This window comes from Scomber scombrus, chromosome 11 (genome assembly GCF_963691925.1).
Source record: "Scomber scombrus chromosome 11, fScoSco1.1, whole genome shotgun sequence".
Lineage (NCBI taxonomy): Eukaryota > Metazoa > Chordata > Actinopteri > Scombriformes > Scombridae > Scomber > Scomber scombrus.
The window spans coordinates 2280968-2306811 of record NC_084980.1 but is presented as its reverse complement, the minus strand read 5'-3'; the positions used below and the strand labels follow the sequence as shown (position 1 = coordinate 2306811).

General features: G+C 38.4%; 1 protein-coding gene across 1 annotated transcript in view; it reads left to right on the top strand.

The window, feature by feature from the left end:
- The window catches only part of LOC133990191 (cadherin-12-like), a 110591-nt gene extending 91349 nt beyond the window's left edge, over positions 1-19242 (top strand). The window contains exon 12 of the mRNA XM_062428400.1: positions 18629-19242. Within this exon, the coding sequence (XP_062284384.1) occupies positions 18629-19242 (614 nt within the window). The remainder of the gene's footprint in view (positions 1-18628) is intronic.
- Positions 19243-25844: the final 6602 nt, after the last annotated feature.

The window sequence follows — 25844 nt, the reverse complement described above, 5'->3', positions numbered from 1 at the left end:
GGCGCCAGCAACCCATGACAAGTGTCTAATTATGACAAGGGAAAGGAGGGAAAGGGGAGGTGGGGATGAAGTACACTCAGAGAGGCTGCGTCCTCGTTTACCTCCTTTTTTTTTTTCTCCCCCTCCCCTCCTATCGTATCATTTCATTTCTGCTCCTTTTACAGAGAATCACAGTTACATAACCACCTGTCCGAGCATGGTGAAAACCAGCAGGGCCACATGCATTCACATCTGTGTGTGTGTGTGTGTGTGTGTGTGTGTGTGTGTGTGTGTGTGTGTGTGTGTGTGTGTGTGTGTGTGTGTGTGTTTCTGTGTGTAACATTACAGATAAAGCACAAATGAAATGAGAGCTGTAGCAAAGGGGTTGTTTATCCCACCCTCACAACTGATTCACCCCAATCAGGAGGGATGTGTGTGTGTGTGTGTGTGTGTGTGTGGTTGTGTGGTTGTGTGTGTGTGTGTGTGTGTGTGTGGTTGTGTGGTTGTGTGTGTGTGTGTGTGTGTGTGTGTGTGTGACTGATGGCATGTCAGAGAAGAATCGCAGCCTCCTGAGGGCATTGTGCGTTCTTTATTGGTGTCCTCCGTAGAGAGGGAGGATAGCTGAGAGGACATAAAGGGAAAGCGGAGGGGAGGATGGGTAATAGCTACTAACACATAACATCCACCTTTTTCTCTTGAAGAGAAATCTCCACGTGTCACGACGGCAGCGTAGCTCTTTGCCGTAGAGGCTCGGAGGCAGCGGAGAAGGCATCCTGGCATCTTATTAATTATTCAAGTATTACTATTTAAACAGACATTGTGTTTAAAACTGGCATCATTAAAAGATGATTACCCAAAACGCAGCCCAACTAATATGTTATGATCAGGTTGTAGAGGTCTGGTAACCTCACTTCTTTTTAACTGTGCAACTTGTACTGCAGTAAACTGACTTTGATATGTAAAATCAGGGCAGACCTCCTTTTGAATCATTTTTTTTTTTTAAATTAATTAAGTTGAGAAAATGTCAGAAAATAGACACAAATGTCATCACAACATTCCCAGAGCCCAAAATAATATATTCAAATAGCTTGTTCCAATAGTCTCTGCTCTCTGAAACATGAATCAAGGTTTAATCACATTTATTGATCAGTCAGATCCACTATTGATGCTTTCTAAACACATCTGTGGTTCAATATTTGGTATAGACACTTTTTATGAGGGGATTCTTAGATTATTAATCAAATAATTATGTCAGCACTAGACTAAAGTTTGGACGTGCTCAGTATATTCATAAGGATATAATTATTATTATATGACGTGTTGGTGATTCTTGTGCACAAGGAAGTGAAGTCAGGCATACAGAGAAAGAAAAAAAAACAAATATATATGTATAAAAATACACAGAAGTATGAAAGCCACAACTGTTAGAACATAAAACTTGGTCAAAAATGACTATTCAATATAATGTTTTAAAGAAGGATTGAAGAAGATGACTTTGTCCTCCGGCTGGCAGGTTAACCCTCCCGTTGTCCTCGACTGAATGAAGGAAGGAAGGGAGGTAGAAGGAAGGAAAGGAGGAAGGAAGGGAGGAAAGGAGGGAGGAAGAATGAAGGAAAGGAGGAAGGAAGGGAGGAAAAGAGGGAGGGAGAGAGAAAGGAAGGAAGGAAATGAGGGAGGAAGGAAGGATGGAAGGGATGAAGAAGGAAGGGAGGAAGGTAGGGGGGAAGAAAGAAAGAGAGAAGGAGGGAGGGATGAAGCAAAGGAAGGAAGGGAAAGAAAGAAGGAAGGACAGAAGAAAGGGGGAGGGAGGAAGGAAGGGAGGAAAGAGAGAGGAAGGAAAGAAAAAGAGAAGGAAGGGAGGAAATAAGGAACAGTCAAAACAGACGGGGTCAATTTGACCCGGGAGGACGACACGAAGGTTAAAGCACAATGCCTCTGAGCATGAAATCCCATTAATTCACCTTTTAGTTTTTCAGCCTGGATTTAGAAAGTTGCTCTCCAAGAACCTCAGACTTAAAAAGACTCAAAAGGGCGAAATAGCGGCATGCTATTAAAAGCAATGGTAAAGTTATCAGGAAACTGTTGGACAGAAGTAAGGCATATCAACAGAGATAAAGCAAAGATGAATGTTTGGTCTTTATTAGCTTGAAGTATCTTTTATACTTGGTCCACTACAGCTTAGATCTTATTTGAATAGCTTTAGCCTTCATTTAGTGCAGCTAAAGCACTTTATTTGGAGGTAAAGCTGAACAGCAGTGATAATGCTGTTTAACTGTGAACACACAACTGTACAGAAATGATGTAAAGTCAAATATAAGGCAGGAAGTGGGTCTGTAAACTGTGATGGAAGTTTACAACAGTTTCACAGCTGTTAAGGTCATAACTTCACTGTTACTATGGTTAAGATGTTACCTGGGTGTATGGATACACACACAGGCAGTCACACACATGATCTTAGAGATACAAGTTTTTGATCTGAATCAAAAAATTGACCTCATGTGCATTAATTGACTTTCAAAATAAGACACCTAATCCAAACCTGACAGGACCTGAAGACAGTGGGATTAGTTCCAAATCAGCCATGTCTCTCATAACTGCATGTTAGTGGTTCAACATGTTAGTCTCCAGGCTGTATACAGGATTCACAATCACATTCCCAATGGTGACATGTTTACCAGCCACATCTGCCTCTATTGCCTTCTACTTCTGAAACTATTGTTCCTTTTTTATTATCAGTAAAGTTGTTGACAGCTCTCTCCACTGCTGCACCGCCCCAACACAACTTCCTTATATAAACTGGTGCTTATTACCAATAGCAAGAACACACCTGTCAGTTTAGAATGATTCTGATTCACTAACAAACACTCCGAGGTAAGAACAATGTGTGGCCTGTGCGCACGTGTCATGAATCCAACAGGCATTTTGCATGCACTGCCTATTAGTGAATGAGGCTCATTGTGTATATTAACTTATCTAACTAATCAATATGTTTTTGTTGGCCAAACTATTTACACACAGGACTCAGGACATGAACCTCATGCTACAGTTCACTCTATAATGTGCAGCAAATCAAGATTTTGGACAGTAACTGATCATTGTCACTTTGTGTCATCACCATCAGCTGTAGAGTCACATGACGGTAGTTAGAGATATTTACACACTCAGAATTCAGACACTCAAATACAATGGTGGAGGGTAAATGGTGGAGATATATATACACATACATACAAAGGAAGTGGTCATAGCCCTACCTCAACCAATTTGACAGTCAGCATGTTTATCATATTAGGTTACATCTATGTGAAAAATCATGAGATATTCATATACAGTACAAAGCTGCATTACAGAATATATACATATCTACCACAACAACCCACATCCCAAAAACTGTACAAGTGTCCACAAGCAAATATATATCATAAAAATATACAAAATCTCGGTTGTTCTGACCGCAGAAAGAGCATGTGTGGGAAGGGTAAAGGTAGCACCCGGTCACAAGCTGCAGAGAAACAGACAAAGAATTAACAAATAGCAAAACTCATCATAAAAAAGGCTTAATATCAAACTCCTCATTCAGTCCAAAAGGAGCCAGTGTTTTTAGTGCGTGTATGTAGAATGTTTCATGCTGCAGAAGTAACTGATCTTGATTCCCAACCATTCTGTTTGAACCTGACGAAGACCTTTCAGGGTCGAAAACGTTGTGTTGGTATGTAATTAAATCACGGGAGCGCATAATACAGTGTGCGGGTGTCTTCTTTTATATTACAGCTGCAGTTATTTTCACCCAGCACCCGTTAAATTAAGTTTAGATGTGCGTGCATATTCCGTTTTTGTACACTCACCATCCACCCTGACCTTCTCCTTGTTACTTCAATGTGATATCTAAATATAGCACTTCATTCATTCCCAACATTTTGCCTCTTAACATAATCCAAGCAGTAATAGTAATAATTTGCCAATGCAACACAATTGGGGAAAAACAATTTAGAAGTATATGAAAGTTATTTCTAGGGGACAGGGTTGATCACGTTGAAAATAGAGAGGAGCAGCAATGGTTCTGAGAGTCCACCTGGATCCACTCAGGTAGCAGACATACTGTACTGGACCCAATTAGAGCACATATATTATGGGACCTGCCAGACTCGTGTCCCAGGTCGAGTCACGGTTACTAAGAACTGAGCGAAGCTGTGAAAAGGCTGCAGGTGCAGATTTTACTCCCTACAGTCCCTGCATGAGTGCAAGAATTATATATATATATATATATAATAGGGGGGATAAGGGATAATATATATACGATTTATAAATAAACGTATAAACCAACAGAGTTTTATTTCATAAACTGCATTTCGGGCGATGCTGGAAGTGTTTATTGCTGCATTTTATTCATGGTGAGCTGCTTCCGGGCTCAGATCAGTCTGTCCTATTTCTCACTTCAGTTTGGCGAGGAAGCAAGGTGCTGTATGTTTGTCTCTCGTGTCAAAAAAAAGGAGTTCTCTATACTACATTACAGCCTGGAGAGATTTCAGTAATTTACCAAGCCAACAGCTCCACCTCCTACTCCTCTTCTCTCAACTCTAAATAAATCCTCCTCTAAAGCTTACGCGGCGTTATTCTCTCACCTGCACCGGGGTACAGTATTGCTGCTGATCCTGCTAAATCATAAATATAAAATTCGAGCGAGTGTATTTATCTGGATCGTCTCTTTTTGTGTAAAAATCTCGCACTTGAAAAACTATTTAGTGACACAGCTTCAGCAAACTGAATATTGGGTTAAAGCTGAATCACAAAGGAAGCCAATGAACATCACATGCTTTCAGAGCAGAGAATACATTTTTCACTGACAGATTGCAAACAGTGTGTCCTCTCTCTCTTTGAATTCCCTTCTGACCCACTGTAGTGCTTCTGTTATTATGTGTGAAACCGCGTTCCTTCCATTTCACAATCCTCAGTTGTACCATACTGTTAAGTTTTTCTCTCCTCTAGCAGGGAGCACTTCACACACACACACACACACACACAAAAACCCTGATGCAGACACAAGACGGTTTTCTATTAAGTCTCCCAAAGAGCTGAACATGCTGAAACATCAATACACGCCAGTACATACCAGCAGCCCCCATTAACCCGGCCCCTGGTCTACACTATGACCTTGTTTAGTTTCTATAGCAAACACCCCAGGGGGATGTTGTTTCTTCCTTCTCTGTGCACTGATCTGCTTCACAGATCAGACAATTGGTTTTCTAATGGAGTGTGGGGTGTTTTGGGTCAGTTCCCATATATGGTCACTATTACACCACATCTGCATGCAGAGCCTCCAATAAAGACTTTCAGCAGCAGATGGGGGAAACGATCATACATGGATCATGAGATGTTTGATTATTGGCCCTCTGGTTTCAATCCAATACGCATTCTTCTTCGATTCATGTTGCCACGGTCATGCTTCAAGATGGCAGTAAAATGTGTTAAAGGGTACTCATTCACCATAGCGACCTTTTCATACTCACATGACAGAAGCTTATTGTGGAGCATGAAAACCATCTGCAGAATGTGCTCAGCATTGGTGATGAATGGTAAATAGTAAACCAGGATAAAACATAAAGGTCCAGTTTCTCAGACAGACATTAAGACTATTCATTTTCCATACCACTTATCCTACAGAGGGTCGCAGGGTGGCTGGGGGCAAATTCTAGCTTTCACTGTGCGAGAGGTGGTGTACAACCTGGAAAGGTCGCCAGTCAATCACAGGGCTCACATAGACGAGACAGACAACCATTCACACCTACAGGCAATTTCGAGCAATCAGCAATTAACCTAGGCTACATGTTTTGGTCTTTTGGAGGAAGCCGGAGTACCAAGAGAGAACGCAGAGAGAACCCACACAGGCACAGGGAGAACATACAAACTCCCCACAGAAGGGCCCCAGCTGGCTGGCGGGTTCAAACCCAGAACCCCTCGTGTGGTTACTGTTGATCTTGGTCAACAGTGTTGTCATTGGCCACATTTGAGGCTGTAATCCCGAGAAAAATGACTCAATAGGTCACAATGTCAGTCACCCAAAAACACCATGACCTGGAGCAGTGGTGCAGGTCACATGACTTCTATACAAGTTGATCATTTCCTTCATTCAGAGGAGCAGGGCTGGATGGAGGCAATAACCCAACAGTTCACTTCCTGTTTCCAACTACTGCTGAATGTGTATGAAATTCTAGATGGCTTTTCATTTGTACGTTGCCTGGTTACCATCAGACATTGCAGCATTTTTAAGATGTTTAGGATAAGATGTTTATTTATTTGTATAACACTTGAGTTGCAGTAGTTGTAACTCAAGATGCTTCAAACGTTAAAAAAAAAAAAAAAAAACTTAAAATGCATTGCATCAGATTTTGGGTGTAGACTGTATGGTGTTGCTGTAAAGGGTTAAATTAAGATTTAGGCTATTTTTTAATGTTATATTTAATGTTTCACTGATGCTGGTAATTCACCTGAAGCTGTTTGGTAACTGCCAAAACGCCCAGAAAAGACTAACATCTGCACAGCAGTTTATCTATAACTGTAGCTTAAATCACCTGAGTCTCTTCCCTCTTGTTTCTTTAATAAGACAGAGAGAGTGATAAAGGATTCCAGCATCATTTCAATGTGACTTCCGCTGCTATTATCACAGGGGACACATCCTGTGGAGGCTACTATCAAAGAGAGCTTACTAATGAAGTTATAGTTGGTAGGAGTAAAAGATTACGTATGTATCTGGGCCAGATGAATGCATTTACACCTTTTTAACATCTGGCTCCAATGTGTTTCACACCATCACACCACCCAGAGTGGATTTCAAATCTGGCTTGAATGCATTTACTCTGAGCTTTATAGAGATCTGATGTAGACAATGTGCTCAAGACTAGATCATATACTGACTGACGGGGGTATTTAGGTTTTATATCACATGATCATGTGGCTTTTAAGGGAGAGGTTTGGGGGGTTTAAGTTAGGGCTCAGAGTTGAACAAAGTCAAACTATGTCAGAATACAGTCCATCACAGAGCTGTTCAGTGGTTTAGTTTTATTAGGATCCACATTAGCTGCAGCCTTGCTGAAGCTATTCTTCCTGGGGTCCAACCATAAGCACAATGCACAATGTATACAACATATAACATTACAACATAATAAAGAAAATAAGAGAAAGTATCCTAAGAAGTGAAAGGTTTTTAATATACTAAACTTGTATAATCATTTAATAGATCAGAATAATAATATAAGATAATATAATATAAGACTATTTAGTCTTTATCAGGCCTATATTATTGTGCCCATGTCCCTATCCAAACATACACACACATCTATACATGTATGTATAAGCTCCCATTAACAATCAATACTGACACATGTTACACAGTATAATCAATACAGTGTTATTACTATACCTATTTATTTATGATGATTTATGATATTTTTTTCAAAAGATGTTTTACAAGTGATTTCAATTGAACTTTACTGAGTTTATGTGTAATGGGTTGCAGGAGTGAGTTCCATTCCTTCATAGTTCTGTAGGTGACTGTTTGTTTGATGGCATTTGTCTCTTTTTGGCAGTGTAAAAAGTCTTCCAGCAGCCTGTCTGGTACTGTAATTATGTGTATCTGTACTGATGGAGAGTTTGTGGGAGTTCATAAGCTTACACTGGTCATGACGCGGGACAGGAACCTCTGATTAGAAGCTCATAGCAAATCTGTCGCTGGGACATTTAACCTTTATTTAGAACAGGTTAAGTGTAATATCCATTATGCCTGTACCTAGGGCTGAGCAATATATTAATATTATATCATTGTGATATGAGACTACATATCATCTTAGAATTTGTATATCGTAATATCATGATATAGCATAGGTGTTTTTTTCCTGGTGTTCTAGCTGTTCTATTATCATTATTCTGCCTCCCTACGTTTAACTGACTGGTTACTTTGGTATACTGTAATATCATGATGTGGCGTAAGAGTTGTCTTTTCCTGGTTTTAAAGGTACGTTTCTGAACTTACCAGATTGTTCTAGCTTTTCTATTATTTGCATTTTACCCACTTAGTCATTATATCCACATTACTGATGATTATCAAAAATCGCATTGTGTAAATATTTTTGTCAGAGCACCAACAGTCATCCCTACAATATTTGTTTGATATCAATATCGAGGTATTTGGTCAAAAATACCTGTACCTAACTGTACCCAAGAAAATCCATTAGTGTAGCAGATGAAGTAATGTCCAGGTCTGCTTGAAAAGAAAAGGCTTCATTGTTTGTTGAAGTCAGATTCCTCATGGTAATTCAAGGGTTTCATGTTTTCTTTCATTTTTTGACTAGTTCTCAATTCAAATAGTGTTCTAGGAAAGGATCCATGTTGGTGTCTGATTTGATTTGTAAAGCTTGAAGTCCTTTGCTCATGTCTGATAAATGTTTCACCACTGTAACTGCAACTGATCATTAGTTCTCAATCAGCTCATCTGTTTGTCGGCCGTTAGTTTGATAGAATGAGGTCAAGATTTAAGAGTTTCTCATTGAATGATTTAACACAGAAAGCCTTCAACTCTTCCAACCAGAGAGACTTTTCAGATTCTTTTTCTAAAGGGTTCCACTGCTGTCTGCATTTGATATGACAGAAAGAAGACAGAAATGATGCATATCTACAAGAAGAAAAAGGCATCTGATATTGATTAAAATGACCAAGAAGGCATAAAACACTAAATTCTCCAGTCAACACACAGCTACCCTCTGAAATACACGAGTTTACAACAGAAATCAGGTGTTTAAATATCTCAAATTCAGTTTGTGGGTCTGATGGGACTGTGATGTATTCCAGTCAGCTACACAGCAGTGGCAGTGTTAGCCAGGTGGAACAGAAGAAGCCTCACAGGGCAGTTTTTAACTCATTGATTATCTGGTTAAAGCAGCTGCCTTTGTTTTTCCTTCTGCTATTGATTATATAGCGGGAGGACAAATACATTTGCCCATTATCAAAAGTGGAAGAGAGGATGAGCGAGTGAGCATATTAGACGTGGAGTAATGAATCAGAGCGGACGAAAGGATGGAGAGTTAATACACAACTCAACACAGCATTAGCACGGTTGTGCCCAAAAACTTAATCATGTGGTATTATTGTAACCATAGCAACTAGCCATAACAACCCTTAGCAAAAAAGTAGTTTATTCAAGTGTACTACAAGTATACTTATTTTATACTAAAACTGAGGCAGTATACTTGAAGTTAACTTTGTATGTACTATATTTTATATACTTAAGAATAGTATAGTGAAGTATACTTGGCTTATACTGAAAAGTATAAAGAAAAAAGTACATTAATACTAAGACTTACACTTATACTTTAATACTAAAGCTTCTACTTTTTACTTCTTTCTGCCACAAAGTACTAATACTTAGTATATCTGGATCCAAGTACAGAATAAGGTCAAGTCATTGACTCGTGCTTACATTTCATTTAGCAGAATAAAAACATTGGCTTTGAGGTATTACCCCTGTTATAAACTTATATGTTCAACATCATATAGTATATAACTAGTACAATGGCAGTATATAGAAGAGTGTACTTGTGGTATACTTTAAGTATACTTCAATAAACTAAAATGTGGACTAGAAGTATAAACCTAGTACACTAGTAGTATATAGATGAGTGTACTTGTTGTATACTTGAAAGTGTACTTTTGTAAACTTAAAATGACCTTATAAAGTATACTTAAAGTGTACTTCTATGAACTTAAAAATGTTCCAATTTAGTCCGGAGAGGTATTAAATTAGTATACTTTCTAGTACACTACAGGTACATGGTCCGTAGTATACTTGCTATACTTTTACTTACACTCAAGCATACTTAATAAAATGAACTTCAAGTATACTACTTTTTGCTAAGGGAAAGCACTTATGTGAATACAAACCACAGTGTTTTCCAAACCTAACCAAACCTTAAAGGGGACATGTTATACTTATTGTGGTTAACTTATTCATATTGTATATATGTATTATGATGTCTGATGTTACACATGGTCAAAGGTCCAAAAACTTAGTTAATATATGTGGAAATGCTCCCTGCAAGTCAAAAACTAGGACCTCAACCCGCCTTGAACACATTAGATGTATTTGAGAAGTTGACCTTTCAGGTAAAGAATGAGAAAAAGTTGTGAAATCTGACTACTAAAGTGTGTTTCATGGCTTCATGACATAGCAGCTGGAGGTCGGCTGAGATGCAGCTTCCAGGAACTGGCCAATCAGAACAGAGTGGGAGGGGAGTTCTTAAAGAGACAGGAGCTAAAACAGCCTGTTTCAGACAGAGGCTGAACTGAGGCTTGGCTGCATAAAGGACCAGTAGAAGATGAAAAAGGGAGTTTCTTTGCACTGTAAATCATGCAAAGCTATTACAATAAAGCCACCAGATGTGTAGAATATTTCCCCTTAAACCATTATGTTGTCACATCATAAATCAATGCTGTTTTTCAGTGATTTGTAACACTTTTGGAAGGCAGAGACAAATGATGCAGTCTGCTGATGGGGGCTTCAGATCAGAAAACACTTGTATGTGTCACTCTGGAGTGTGTGGACCAACAACATATACTGTCTTGTCAGAGCAAGAAGGAAGTAGATTTAATAAGATACCACAAGTGACATTTTGAGCTCAGTGCTCTTCTTCAGACTAAAGATAAAGTGAATTATCACCTGACAGTCACATGATGTGCCAATCCCACTCAATACTTTCAATCTGTCAGACAATGTCACGTGAGAGGTGGAGTGTCTCCTGGTTCAAATTAATCTTTAAATATTTGGTTTGGCTTCATAAAAAGTCAAAGGTTAAAGTGGACTGCAGGTTAAAAACGTATGAAACGTATTGGTGCAGTACATCAAATCATTAAACTGTAGTTGTGTGCACCATTAACTGTAAACTAAAGGCTAAACTTTAATAAGACATCCAGCAGCTTGACGTTTGGGCCAATTTAAAACATATTCTGCTTCTATATAATGGTTTGTATACAAGACAGAACACTTGGACATTTGTAGTCTTGATTTGAGACTCTGGCTGGCTTTTTAATAAATAATTATAATAAATCTAACAGCTGTGATGATGCCCGTCATTACTAAAGACACCTATGTGTCTATAGTAGTTCCTGAAACTACAGTATGAGACTAAAGGCTATACAACCTTTCCAACATGTAGTACATATAATAATACCTTTATTCATATTGTAGCACCAGAGTTTACAAAGTGCTTTGACTGACAGAGCAAAGGCAGAACAAAACAAAGCAAAGTCACACAACACAGAGAGCAGTAACAAGGCTGACATTTAACAAATGATATCACATTAAAGCTAGTCTGTAGAAATGAGTTTCAAGAAGTGATTTAAAAGAAGTTCCTGATACTGCGAGCCTGATTTCCTCAGGCAGGTCCTTCCAAAGCCCGAGTGGCCCTGATGGCAAAATCACAGTCACCTTTTAGAGTTCAATAAAAGCCTACGTCTGTCCCATAGACCGGCTGTGTTCTGTGTATTATAATGATCTTTTAGTTTTGAAACTAATCCACAGCTCTGTGTGTCGCTCTGCACTCAGCAGCTGACACAGACAGCAGTCTCTAAAGCAGCGCTCTGTTCTCACTAATCCATGTGTGTGTCTTTTTCTTTGATGACTGGTTCAAAAAATCAGCCTGAGACACGAAACAGAAGCTGGTTTGTGTTGTCCTGCGAGGGTGGACAGAAAGTTCACAACAGCAGAGCAGAAATGTTCACATAGTACATGAACTTTTTATTTTGTTTTACCCAATTTTTCACCCATTTTGCTCAAAGAATGGAAAATCTAATTCACTAGACAGCTAACTTACTGTTAACCAGTTTACCAGGATTATAACAGCCTCCATTTACTACATGTCACTAGTCTTTCCACCAATAAACACAACCATCTGAATGCAGTGATGGAAATATTTAGAGCCTTTACCCAAGGAAGCATAATGGAAGTCAAATGGTTACTGTGCATGCCACATGGTCACATGGTCATTGGTTGGATTCCAGCCAGTCAATCTTGTTGCATATCATACCTATCTCTCTACCTATGTTTCCTGCCTTCTTCTTCAAAAGTCTCTATCCAATAAAGGTAAAATAATGTAAGTTAAGAGTACCAATACAGCAATGTAAAAATACTCCATTACACATAAAACACCTACATGACAAATTGTACTCCAGTAAAAGTACTGCAGTATTATGAGTGATGTAGTATGCAGTATTACAGTAAAAGTACTGCAGTATTATAGTGATGTAGTATGCAGTATTACAGTAAAAGTACTGCAGTATTATGAGTGATGTAGTATGCAGTATTACAGTAAAAGTACTGCAGTATTATGAGTGATGTAGTATGCAGTATTACAGTAAAAGTACTGCAGTATTATGATGATGTAGTATGCAGTATTACAGTAAAAGTACTGCAGTATTATAGTGATGTAGTATGCAGTATTACAGTAAAAGTACTGCAGTATTATGAGTGATGTAGTATGCAGTATTACAGTAAAAGTACTGCAGTATTATGAGTGATGTAGTATGCAGTATTACAGTAAAAGTACTGCAGTATTATGAGTGATGTAGTATGCAGTATTACAGTAAAAGTACTGCAGTATTATGAGTGATGTAGTATGCAGTACTGCAGTATTATGAGTGATGTAGTATGCAGTATTACAGTAAAAGTACTACAGTATTATGAGTGATGTAGTATGCAGTATTACAGTAAAGTACTGCAGTATTATGAGTGATGTAGTATGCAGTATTACAGTAAAAGTACTGCAGTATTATGAGCGATGTAGTATGCAGTATTACAGTAAAAGTACTGCAGTATTATGAGTGATGTAGTATGTAGTATTACAGTAAAAGTACTGCAGTATTATGAGTGATGTAGTTTGCAGTATTACAGTAAAAGTACTGCAGTATTATGAGCGATGTAGTATGCAGTATTACAGTAAAAGTACTGCAGTATTATAGTGATGTAGTATGCAGTATTACAGTAAAAGTACTGCAGTATTATGAGTGATGTAGTATGCAGTATTACAGTAAAAGTACTGCAGTATTATGAGTGATGTAGTATGCAGTATTACAGTAAAAGTACTGCAGTATTATGAGTGATGTAGTATGCAGTATTACAGTAAAAGTACTGCAGTATTATGAGTGATGTAGTATGCAGTATTACAGTAAAAGTACTGCAGTATTATAGTGATGTAGTATGCAGTATTACAGTAAAAGTAGTGGTTTGGTCCCTCTGACTGATATATTATTATTATGACATCATTAGATTATTAATAGTGAAGCATCAGTGTTAGAGCAGCATGTTACTGTTGTAGCTGCTGGAGGTGGAGCTAGTTTACACTACTTTATATACAGTTAGCTAGTTTAGTCCAGTGGTTCCCAACCTAGGAGTGGGGCCCCTCCAAAGGGTCAGCAGATAAATGTGGAGTAGAAAGTACAATATTTCCCTCTGAGATGAAGAAAGAAATACTACAGTAAAGTACAAGTAACTGAAAATGATACTTAAGTCCAGTACTTGAGTGAGTGTATTTAGTTACTTTCAACCACTGTCTGAATGTTGAAAGCTGCAGGTTCCACTACTGGGAAGAGGCTGAAGTGATGGGCAGTTTTGAACTGTAAGTTATGCAAATATATTCGGGTCGAGCCTCAGAATATAAATGTAGAGCTGGAGATGTGCAGAATTCATCCCCTTTAAGCATTAAAGTATTGTAAGAACAAGCTTGCTGGAGCAGCGACTACATGTGTGGAGAAGTGAGATCAGTGAGCAGATTCATTGCTGAAGTGAGAAGGATGAGAGCAACAGCAAGATGTAACCTTTCATACTGTGTGACGCAGACTTCACCGGCGGTCGTGTCCTGATTGGCCGGCTATGTACATGCAGAGTTCAGCTGGGGATTGCATGCATGTGATTATTAGAGAATTAGAGTCCAGTAGAGGATGGAGCCAGAACATGTTCCTCACCATTTCCTACTAATCAATACTTTTTATATTAACAATGGATCAGTTTTAGTGATGCACCCACAGGTCATTATTACCAACTCCCTTCAGCTCAAGTGTTTTATTTGGTTTAACAAACTTTCCAGCTTTAATTTATTCTCACTGCTCTCATTAACTTCATCTCCAGCTACTTTCACCAGGAAAAAGCTCTGAAAAACACACCACAGCCACACTAAACCCCCCCCCCCATCACCAAACATCAGACAGACACAGTTAGAGAATAACTAATGAACATAATAAGTGAGAAAAAAACTGGTAAAATGTGAATATATCTGCAGATCATCCTCCATTACTCTCTCTGTTACTTCATTCTAACAGCAAAAGTTCAATATCTTTATTATAAAAGACTTGAGTTATTTCTGCAGAAACAACAGAAAATATGTATGAATACAAAACTTTATTAACTCCTTGTCCGTTCCACTTCCCTCCTCCACCAATGGGAACGTGCCTCTCGCCTATGTCATCTAATGCTCGTCAACCAATCACTGTTTCTCCTCTGCTTATGGTACACTCAGAACCTCTCGAATAACAATAAGAGCGGGAATCGTTCCTTATCCGGCATAAACCAGAGGCAAATGTTCTGGTCACTGCAACCTTCTTTCCAATTAAATAAACACAGTCACGCTGGACTGATCTCATCTTCTTAAGGAAAATAATTCGAGGCAAAATGATCATGAGGAGGTTGTTGTGGGGTAACCAAATACATTATTTTACAATCAGGCCTATGGTGACATATCAACAATGCATCATATCATATTAAAGGTACATATTTAAAAAATATACACTCACTGGCCTCTTTATTAGGTACAGTCTAATGCAATATAATGGTGTTCCTAATATTTTGTCCACTCCATTAACATACATGAGGGAGGCAAAATATTAGGAACGCCATTCAATATGATGCACCCTAATACACCACCATCAGCCACTATGACTTTAATAGTAAACATACAGTAGAAGTATCACTTTTTTGACAATGTTAACAAAAACTGAAAATGTATAAACTTCATAAATGTAGAATTTATAGCAGAGCTGTTGTATTAGATTGAAATAGATTCAACATGAACAGGTGTTTCTAATGAAGAGGCCAGTGACTGTATAATGTGTACTTTAGTAAAGATACATATCAGAAATGCACAACATATTCAAAAGTATATATTTTCCACCACATCTCATTTGGAGGAATATATGCATCAAGTTCATGAGTAGCCAGTTATGATCACTCATGAATCTCATTCTTTTATTGGTTTTAGGGTGATTTCTATGTTTACATGGAAGCAGGGGGATCAGTATGTGTTCCATGACTCTATACTAAAAACTCATTTATTTCCTTATTTTAAATATTTAGGAATAATGTATTAAGCATGTTGAATCTAAATGTAGCCCTGTAGCTATTGGGACAGCACCCATGCACCCTGTATAAGGTGGCAGACACTGTCACTGACAACAAGCCCAAAGCAAAATGATAGTATTAAATTAATTGAAAGAAAAAATAATAATTAAAAAAAACACAAAGCAGTCTGTTGTTTTATTTATTTGACCTAACCCTTTAGTCCCTTTAGATTTTTGATTGTTTTTAATAATTAGCTACTTTTTAATATTATTCCTGCACATGCTTTGTCTCAATCATTAACACATGCAAAAGCATTTTTTCTTCAAAGCTAAATTTGCTAATTTTTTTTTTTTTTTTTTTTTTTTTAAATAAATGAATCATCATTATATTCATTATACTCCTCCAGCTTCCTCATTCGTAGTTTTTTTAGAAAGATTTCTCACACCTGCCCAGCTGAAAATGCCTACAGCTAACTTCATTACCTTACATTACCTCCGCCGCTCCGTGACATTTTCACTGTTAAAGACATCACAAACATCACTGCAGAAGCTACGTTCTCTATGCTTTGTGTGTACGGTGTCTGAGGGGAAACCAGCATGAATACAAGAGATCTGCTGTTATATCACACCATGTGAGGAATGACACTTATTGGAAATATAAGGTTTGAACTGTGTGCAGTGGTGTGTGTTAATGTTAGTATGAGCGTGCATTGACAGGTAAATAAATGCAGATGTTCAGTGAGCGAACCAGGACAGGAGTGTGTGTGTGTGTGTGTGTGTGTGTGTGTGTGTGTGTGTGTGTGTGTGTGTGTGTGTGTGTGTGTGTGTGTGTGTGTGTGTGTGTGTGTGTGTGTGTTATCAATTCATGCCTACGAGTGGGAGTGTGTGTGTGTAGATTTCAGTGAGCAGCAGGGCTTCAAAGCTGCTGCCGCTCACTTTTGGCACTCGATATCTCTCACATGCAGACTTGAGCTGAGAGTAAATGACCCTGTATGTGAGCTGAGAGTGAAGCGTCATCCTGTTAGACCCTGACATCACGCTCATTTACACACAGCTGTTCATCGGTTCGCTGGATTTAACCAGAGTTGTTCTTTTCAATCAAAGTGTTAACCCAACATTGTTGATGAACCCTCATTCACATTCTGTCAAGTACTCAGACTGCCAGGGCTTGAGAAGATAGTTCACACTAAATCAAGTGTGAAGGGGGGGGGGGGGTTTCCTGCTTTTGCACTCCAGAACTTTCAACAGTGTACTATGGTCATATATGTTAAAAGAAACAAAAACAAAACAAGACAAAAACAAAATGAGAAAGAAAAAAAAAGAATTTGGAATGATGCTGTAACATAACAAGATGTGGGGAAAGTGAAGGGGTGTGAATACGTTCTGGATGCTCTGTAGAATGTTTCTATTGTCATTGTACAGAGCACAACGAAATTGAGATGCAGTCCTTAAAAGTGCAGAAACAATAATAAATAAATAATTACTTCTAAAAAAAAAAAAAAGAAGCCATTATTGACTGCAGTTTACTCACAAAGTCATGAAAAAAGGTGACGAAGTGATCAATTGCACTTTTCAGTTGAGTTTAACAATAAGGAGATACTTGTTATCTTAGCCCAGAGTCACCATATCATCCTATCCAGACACATTGTATTTCTCATAAATGTATGATCCTTTTTCTCGCATATTTGCTACTTAATAATATCAGAGAATATCCTCCACGTGACTATTTTCCTCTTTACATATATTTCCCTAATAAGCGGTCGCATGAACGTCCCCTGGGTACCATCAGCTTCATTGTCTTTAAAATCTTTTTTTAGAATCTAAGTTACTCAAATATAAAACAGTTGAAAGTGTCATTCATCACAACACGTACATGGGTCAATGACGTATAAGGATTTAGAACAACTCAATTGTAGAATAATAAAAACAAGCATATCTAATGCAGTAGTTCAAACATTCAGAATGTTGTGTACCTGAAGATCCATATTATACATTTGAAATTAAGTGATTTTAGTGGGTTTTTCAAGATTAATTGGCACTGGCCTTAAAAAGAGTCATGTGGTGCGACCATGATTCATCTTGAAATAAATCAATTTACTTAACACGCTTCACATCTTTTTTTTTTACAAGTTTTCAGTAATATAAAGTGTTTGGAAACAAAGTATTTGCATTTTTTTTTAAAATCTTTGTAAATGATGGTCTTTTATTTATATAAGATATTTCAAGATGAACATGGTCGCACCAAATGACTTTTTTTTAAGGCCAGTGCTAATTAGTCTTGAAAAAACCCCATTAAAATCACTTTCAAATTGTAATATGAATTTTCAGGTACACAACATTCTGAATGTTTGAACTACTGCATTAGATATGCTTGTTTTTATTATTTAAAATTGAGTTGTTGAAAATCCTTATACGTCATTGACCCACATATATTTGCTTATTTCCACAATATTCCCCAAAGAGCTACTCTACCGTTCCACTGTGATTCTTTACAATTCTGTTGGCAACTAAATCTACAGTGGCTCTTCACCTTCTGAGATGATTATGAATTTTGTCCCCAATCAGAGAGGTTGTGGCTGTGTTAGAAAGGAATCAGCACAGAGAGAGGGAATGGTTACAGCAACCAATACATCTGTCAGCGTACATATGAGTGACTGTTTTATTAAGAATTTAAAATGTAGAGCTGAGAGAGAAAATTACAATTTAAAAAAAACAGAGAGAGGTGAATAAGGTTGAGATTAATGAAAAACTGTGGAATAAATTAGAAGAATTTTGAAGTCACTGTTTGTAGGATTTAAATATGAATGATTCCATAGTTCAACAGCGGTCATGTCAGAAAAGGAACATTAGAAAATCAGTTCTTGAAATTCATTCGAGCACAAACACTCTTCTGTATGTCTATAATCTCGTCAATAACTAAAATGAGAAATAGGAAATAGCAGATTAACGTGATCAGTTTTTAATCACCAGTCTTTTAATAAAACTAAATAAAAAGCCAAACAGTCTACCTCTGCTAGAAAATGTGTTCATTGTGTTGTTTTGTGGAGAAGTGTCTTTCCATCTGTTGAGCTATCTTCTTTTATCCTTTTTTTCCCAACCTTTTTTTAATATGTTGTAATGTTATGTATTGTTACGGATTATGTAGGAAGAATATCTGCAGCTAATGGAGAACTAAACTACTGCTGTCTCTTTTCAGTGGGATTATTCCAGCTGTTTCAGAGCTATGAATAAAATGATATGATTGACTAATCCATCATCTTACTGTCTTCCTGTCTTACAGTCATGGCTGCATTATACATGAGCCAGAGACGCCACAAAGAGAAAGAGACTCTGATGACGTCCAAAGAGGACATCCGTGATAACGTCATCCACTATGACGATGAAGGTGGTGGCGAGGAGGACACCCACGCCTTCGACATGGGCACTCTGCGTAACACCCACTCTCAGCGCACCAGCACTTACAGCAGCACCTCCAAGAAGGAGAAAAACGGCTACGGCGACGGTGTTCTGTTGCACCTCAACAGTCGCTGCGACAACGTCAGATCACCTGACATACATCGTCAAACGGCCGACGTCATCGCCGCCGTGAACAAAGAGCTACCGCCCGATCACCGTCCCAGAGTGACCGAGGGCGACGCCGAAGTGATCAGGGAGTTCATCGAGCAGCGGCTGGAGGAGAGCCAGCAGGGTTACGCGGTGCCGCCGTATGATTCGCTGGCCACCTACGCCTATGAGGGCGACGGCTCGGTGGCCGGCTCGCTCAGCTCTATAGAGGAATCATGGGTCATTGACAGTACAGGGGATTTCAGCTCCCTCGGAGACTGGGGACAGCCGTTCAAAACACTGGCTAGCATCCTTGACAGACAGCCGCCTTCTCTGCCTGAGCAGAGCTGAGAAGTTGGACAGCAAAGAGACTTTGGGTGATCACCTGGGACGTAGTTTATATTTCTAGAACCTCTTTTTTTACTGTGACAGGCACTGGCTAGAATGATGGGAGGACTCTTTAGGAATGTGAGGTAGAGCTGTGGACTGGTTAGAACATAGCTAGCTACAGAACAAAGAAAGGTAAACCTGATAGCTCCTCAAAGTGCCTGAGGTACTGTATGTTTACATGTATTTTAATTGATGTTACTTAATAAAACATCTTCAACTGACTTCAGCTTATTTTTTAAAATCGATTTATTATTTTTTTAATCAAAGCATTTCTCCTGACAGCCACCAGGAGATTCCATCACTCTCTTTAGCTACATTTGGGAATGTTGTCTCTACATTCTTGACAACCACTGGATAGATTTTGGTCCAGACATTCATGGTCTCCACCGGATGAATCCTACTGACTTTGAAGATCTGTTAAACGTCATTATCAGGTGAAAATGTTGCTAAATATCTGCTAAACAAATGACCCACCAGCTGTACTTTGTTTATAGTGCTAATTAGTAATGTTAATAGTAATGCAATTTCAACAATATGTACGTTTTTTTCACATTATTTTGCACAATGTTCAATATATGAATAGTTTAAATATGACCACGATATGTATTCATTGTTTTTTTTTCCATTTAATTATTATCTGGTTAGTGTGGAAAAAGTTCTGAAGCAGCAGAAAAAATGGAATTACTTTTAAGTTATCCAGTGGGCCAGATTGGACCTCTTGGAGGGCCGGTTCTAGCCCGCGGGCCGTATATTTGACATCCCTGCTGTAGACTCTTAGATGTGTTTATTTCACACCAGTTTAGGACACAAAGGAAAAACAATTCAAAGACATGTAGAGATTAAATTTACCTTTTAAAAACATTTATTCCCTGGAAACCATAGGTATCAAACAGATACTTCCAACTGACTTCAGAACATTCAGACTCCATTTGATAAACTCTGAATCATCAGTCTGGGAGATATTTTAGTTTGAGAGAGAGAACACAGGTGGAGAATTATTGTTCTGTCACAAGTTGGCACTAATGAGTGGGCTGAACACATGATTTTTTTCTGTTTGTGAACACATGTCATGATGATGAGCCAGATGTGGGATCAAAATGAATCTCTGACATAGACTCCTCTAAATATTCATGTGGAAAATCTTAGACATGTAGAAATGTGTATCAGATTCAGCAACAAAGCTGATATGATAAATGAAAATGATAACCCATCTGTACACTACCTGCTCAGTATAAGCAGCAGACACACGCAGTTAGAGACAGTGGAGCATCCAGCAGAAATGTATTACACTAAACCATAATTAATATTACAAGGTGAGCTAGAAAATACTACTGGAATATACAGTGAAGCCTGTTATCCACTAGGCCAGTAGTTCCCAACCTTGTTTGTCTGCGGTACCCCCATATTTCCCCATAGTCCTGTACATCAACACCTCCAATCAACCCCTCAAACGTGTTCATTTGAACTGATTTTAAACTGGAGAATGGTGGAAGAAGTATTTAGATCCTTTCGTTAAGTGAAAGTACCAATATAAAAAATATTCGATTAAAAGAAGACGTCCTGCATTTAACATCCTACGTAAGTAAAAGTACATACATATATCAGCTAAATATATTTTAAGTCCTATACACTACCAGTCACTTTCTTATTAAAGTGAGTGGGAAGGCTTGTCCAAACGTGTGATAGGTAAACTAAATATTATATCTTAAAATTCAAAAAAGTAACCAAAATTGTCAAATAAATGTAGTGGAGTAGAAAGGACAATATTTCCCTCTGAGATGTAGAAAGTAGCATCACATGGAAATACTATTAGTATAAGTAGTTCAAAATTGTATTTAAGTACAGCACTTTACTAGAAATAAAAACACTTAATGTTGAATGGTGTTGACAATGTCAGGGAAATAAAGTACATCATGAAAAGAATAGTGTTTACCTGAAGCGTTTCAACAGAGACTCTGTGTCATATTATTATGATAGTCTCTAAAATCAAAACATGTTATGTTACAATAGAGCTCTACTCATCTAGTAACCCTAAATAGGCACATGCAGATGGATGCATGTGGATTGCAGGTGTAATTGGCCAATTCTGTTAAATGATGGTTGCCCTGGAAACAAAGAACAAATCAGTCTGAGAAATTAAATATATCCCCAAATCAGTGGCAGAGCCAGACTATGGACGTTTTATATGAGCTGGATAGTGCTCAGCCGCTCAGCCTTGCGGCCAAATTATCCCAGTGGTCACTCATGGTATTGCAGCGAAAAATCACCCTGTGGCCCATAGACCACCAAGAGATATCTGTAAAACTGCATGTTTTACCCCTCTCAGACCCCATATGGGCAAACATGTGGGGCCTACATGGGTTCACCCACTTGGGCTCCACCCGAAACCCAGTCAGAACCCACTTGAAGCCCATATGGGCAAACACAGATGGGGCCACCATGGAAACTGCAGGCAAACCCACTTGGGACCCATATTTGCAGCCCAAATTTAACCCTTATTGGGCCCACATGGACATGATGGCTGGGCATTTACAGCAGCTATATGCACTATTTTTCAAGCATTTCATTTGAGATAATACAATGCCTAAAAATCTGTACATCATTTTCACATCAGAATAAACATGATTTTTAGATAGAAAAAAACCCTCTTCCTTCGGAGCCTACATCCTGTTTTGAATCTAATTATTCTCCAGCTGTCATCACTCTGAAACCACAACACAACATATATTGAGGATGACTAATTTTCACTCCTACCACCTAAAACAGAGGCAAAAATGGTCAGATACAACAACTGCTTTCTATTTTTAAGTTATATGACGTAGGAAGGGGAGGAATTGAATGCGTAAACAGCATTACTAATCTTAAAACCTATTTTTGTTATAGTATGCAGGAGTGGAGTCCACAGAATGAATGTTTATTGGACAACTCTGTCATAGTTGAATCCATGCCATAATAATCTGGGCTGCTCTAAATGCAAATCAAGGATCCCCAACAATGCCAAGTAAATGTGGTCTTCAATATGCTGAATTGAATAAGAGGAAAGAATATTTACTCAGATTATATTAGATTTCATTAGGGAATAGTAGCGAAGCATAAATAACACTGGCATGTGTTATTATCTTATGGTACTTTATTTGATTTACCTTCACTATTGATCTGTTCTTCTTTCCTCCTCTTTTCTTCTTAACTTCTTTCACTCTCTAAAATCATTTTTAAAAAGTATGAACATTTCTGATCATAAACTGAAGATGCAAAAAAATTTAACGCACATCTTAATCTATTCTATTGTGCGAAAAGTTGTGCACTACTTTTCGTACGACATACGAGAATACAGAAACACCAGTGATCAGTGCGCTGAAAGCTTAGTCTTTAAAATGCGGATTGATAACATTTAGGTTGATAAATGTTCCATTATATTTTCCCAAGCTTCATTGAGTGAATATAAACAAACTTTAATTTATTAATTATTATGAAGTTCTATCAGTGCTGTTGCCATTATCGCCGCCGTCCATGTTGCTTCCGCCTCACACTTCTTCTTCTTCTTGCACTCAGTGGGGAACTCACAGTATGAATAAACTAGGGATGTCCGATAATATCGGCCTTCTGATATTATCTGCCTTCTGATATTATAGGCAGATATTTACTTAGTTGTAGTGAAGTATCGGTATCGGTTTTTATAACCGATGTTTGTTCTGTAGGCTTCAGCATTTCCGAGCCAGCATGAACGCAGCATGGGACGTTTCCCGGCGTGCGCTTGATGACGTATAACAACAACACGCTAGACTCGTGGGTCGCTAACCGTGGCTAACAAGCTTGCTCGCCTGGTGCATGACGCTATGTCTGTGGTTTGGAACTATTCCCAAGTGTGTCCTATGGATATTAAATTTGCAATTTGCAATGACTGCAAAGCAGCATAATAAATATTTTTTTCCATAACTTATATTGAAGTTGTTCTCTTATTTTGCACAGACAGTGTTTACATTTGGAAAGCCATGTTGCATTTGTATGTATGCATCCAGTGGGGCATCACAATAAAATAAGGTATAATGTGTTAAATAGGAGATATGTTATGTTGTTACCTAACAGTTTTGGTGTAAAAAGCCTGCATATATCGGCATTGGGTGATATCGGAATCGTAAATCAAGAGTTGGACAATATCGGAATATCGGAGATCAGCAGAAAAGCCGATATTGAGCATCCCTAGAATAAACATTTCATACACTTTGACACTGCACTTACATTCTGTATGTGCTCTTCACGTTGAAATTTCTCTTTTCAGCTGGAAGGGCAAGATCAATTAATCTCATTGTTCCTCAGACTTCCGTTGAGATGCCCGATGAGCAAGAGGCAGAACTTGGTAAGTGATCATAAATGGTTTTTACTTGTTTCTTATATAGATTGTCATGATGATCACATTATTCTGCAAACACTCATTCAACGACTGATTTTCCATGTTTGGGATAATCTCTACTGGTTTATCATATTTGGGTGGGTAGTGATGGATGAACAAATCAGATGTCAAAGGGTTAAAGACTAGACTACAAAGTGTGATTGAGCTGTTTTTGCCTGTAGATGTTTAAACCTATTGAGAAATGGGACTATATTCAAATCTTATGTTGCACAATTCATTCTAACAGAAGTCTCAAAGATGTTGGCTAACTAGTCAGATAAATTAACTGCTAATTAGCTCCTTGTCTGTTTTTAACTGCTTTGTGTGAACAGAATGTCTGTTTTTAGTGGCTGTGTGTTGTCACACATTTGAGCTTAAGCAAATAATATAACCTCCTGCGATTTGGATATTTCACCGGGCCATATTGTGTTTTCACTAATATTTTAATGAATTGCTCAGCCCTAATTTTGCTTTATCAACAACTTTTCCATCCCCTGAAACAGATGCTGCTCTTAAAGACCTGGGGAGCCTTCTGGGTGCACATGACCTGGATGTCAGTCTTAATCCTAGCACATCAACAGCAGCCAATGACTGGAGAGTCATTAGAGAGGTGGAAGGAAGCTCAACAACATGCTGTGGACAACATGCTAAGAGCTAACTTCATAAAGCCACAGCATTGTCAGAGATGCACAAAGAAGGAAACTGTAAAATGTGATGAGCATGCCCATGCAGTATTATTGTAGGGACTGAATCTCATCCATCATGAGTCCCAGGCTCTACACAATCAGGCATCCATGATTAATGGCTTTTACATGCCTCTGCCACCAACTGTTGTGGTCAAGGATGAGTATATGTATATATATTCTTTTTTTTCTTTTCTTTTCTTTAAACCTGCAGTGCAGAAATTGTACAATAAATAAATGTCACTACCAGGTTAATCTCTGTATTTCACAGACGTATTAAGTCTCATGTCAGGGTTATGTGACACTCTAAACTATTTATTCAAGACTTCAGTTTTTGACGGTGCTCTCTGTGTGCCTTTAATCAGGATGCTCATAATAGCACACTGCACGTCTCTCTCAGTCAGCCTCTTCTTTATTCTCATGGCCAGGAAGAGGACACAATAGTCCTGCACTGCAAAAAATGTTTTTTGGCATGACTAAAACATATAATCTTCTATAATTGTGGTATTTATTTGATTTTTTTTCAGCCCCATAGCCCAAAAAATTAGCCTAAATGGACATTAAAAGAGAACATTAACGCAGTGAGAGTAAGGGTAATACTTCCAAGTGGAAGCTACATGAGCCACAGCGATAGCAGCGTCCATAGCAACCACCGTAGCAACGACGCCTGAAAAAAATCTCGTAATAACTAAGAAAATTAAAGATTGTATACATTCACCGAATGACTATCATGATAATAATGCACATTTCTCCCATAAACATTATCAAACAAAATTAGAGTAATAGGAATGGCCTTTTTTTCCTCAGGAAGAACAGCTGACAGGTCTGTATAAGTCATGTGATCACAGCTGACACGTGATTCATACGCATAACTTTTAGTACAAATAGTACGAATAGTGAATGAGAACGGCCTGTTCCATTTCATCTACTCCTGGCTCCTCTGCTTTCCTTTACTTCCTCTGTTCTTCACTCCCTTCTCCCCAACACATTTTCATCACTCCCTCACGTCAATCAATCAATCTATCAATCTTTATTTATATAGCGCCAAATCACAACAAAGTCATCTCAAGGCACTTTACACATAGAGCAGGTCTAAACCGTACTCTTCAGGTTTTAATTTTAAAGAGACCCAACATTCCCACATGAGCAGCACTTGGTGACAGTAGCAAGAAAAAACTCCCTTTTAACAGGAAAAAACCTCAGAACCAGAACCAGGCTCAAAGTGGGAGAACATCTGCCTCGACTGGTTGGGGTAGAGAGGAGAGAGAGGAAGGATAGGAGAGAGAGAGAAGCACATTGAAAATCAACACTGAAGCTAGAAGGTCCGGGACTGGAATCTGTCATCCGGACGTCTACAGGCCCAGATTACCTGTGAGACGAGAAAGCACAGACAACTCCAGGGAAGAAGTTTAGGTTATTGAATCAGGCTAAGTGCATCATGGGAGTAGGAGTCCCCCGGCAGTCTAAGCCTATAGCAGCATAAACTAGGA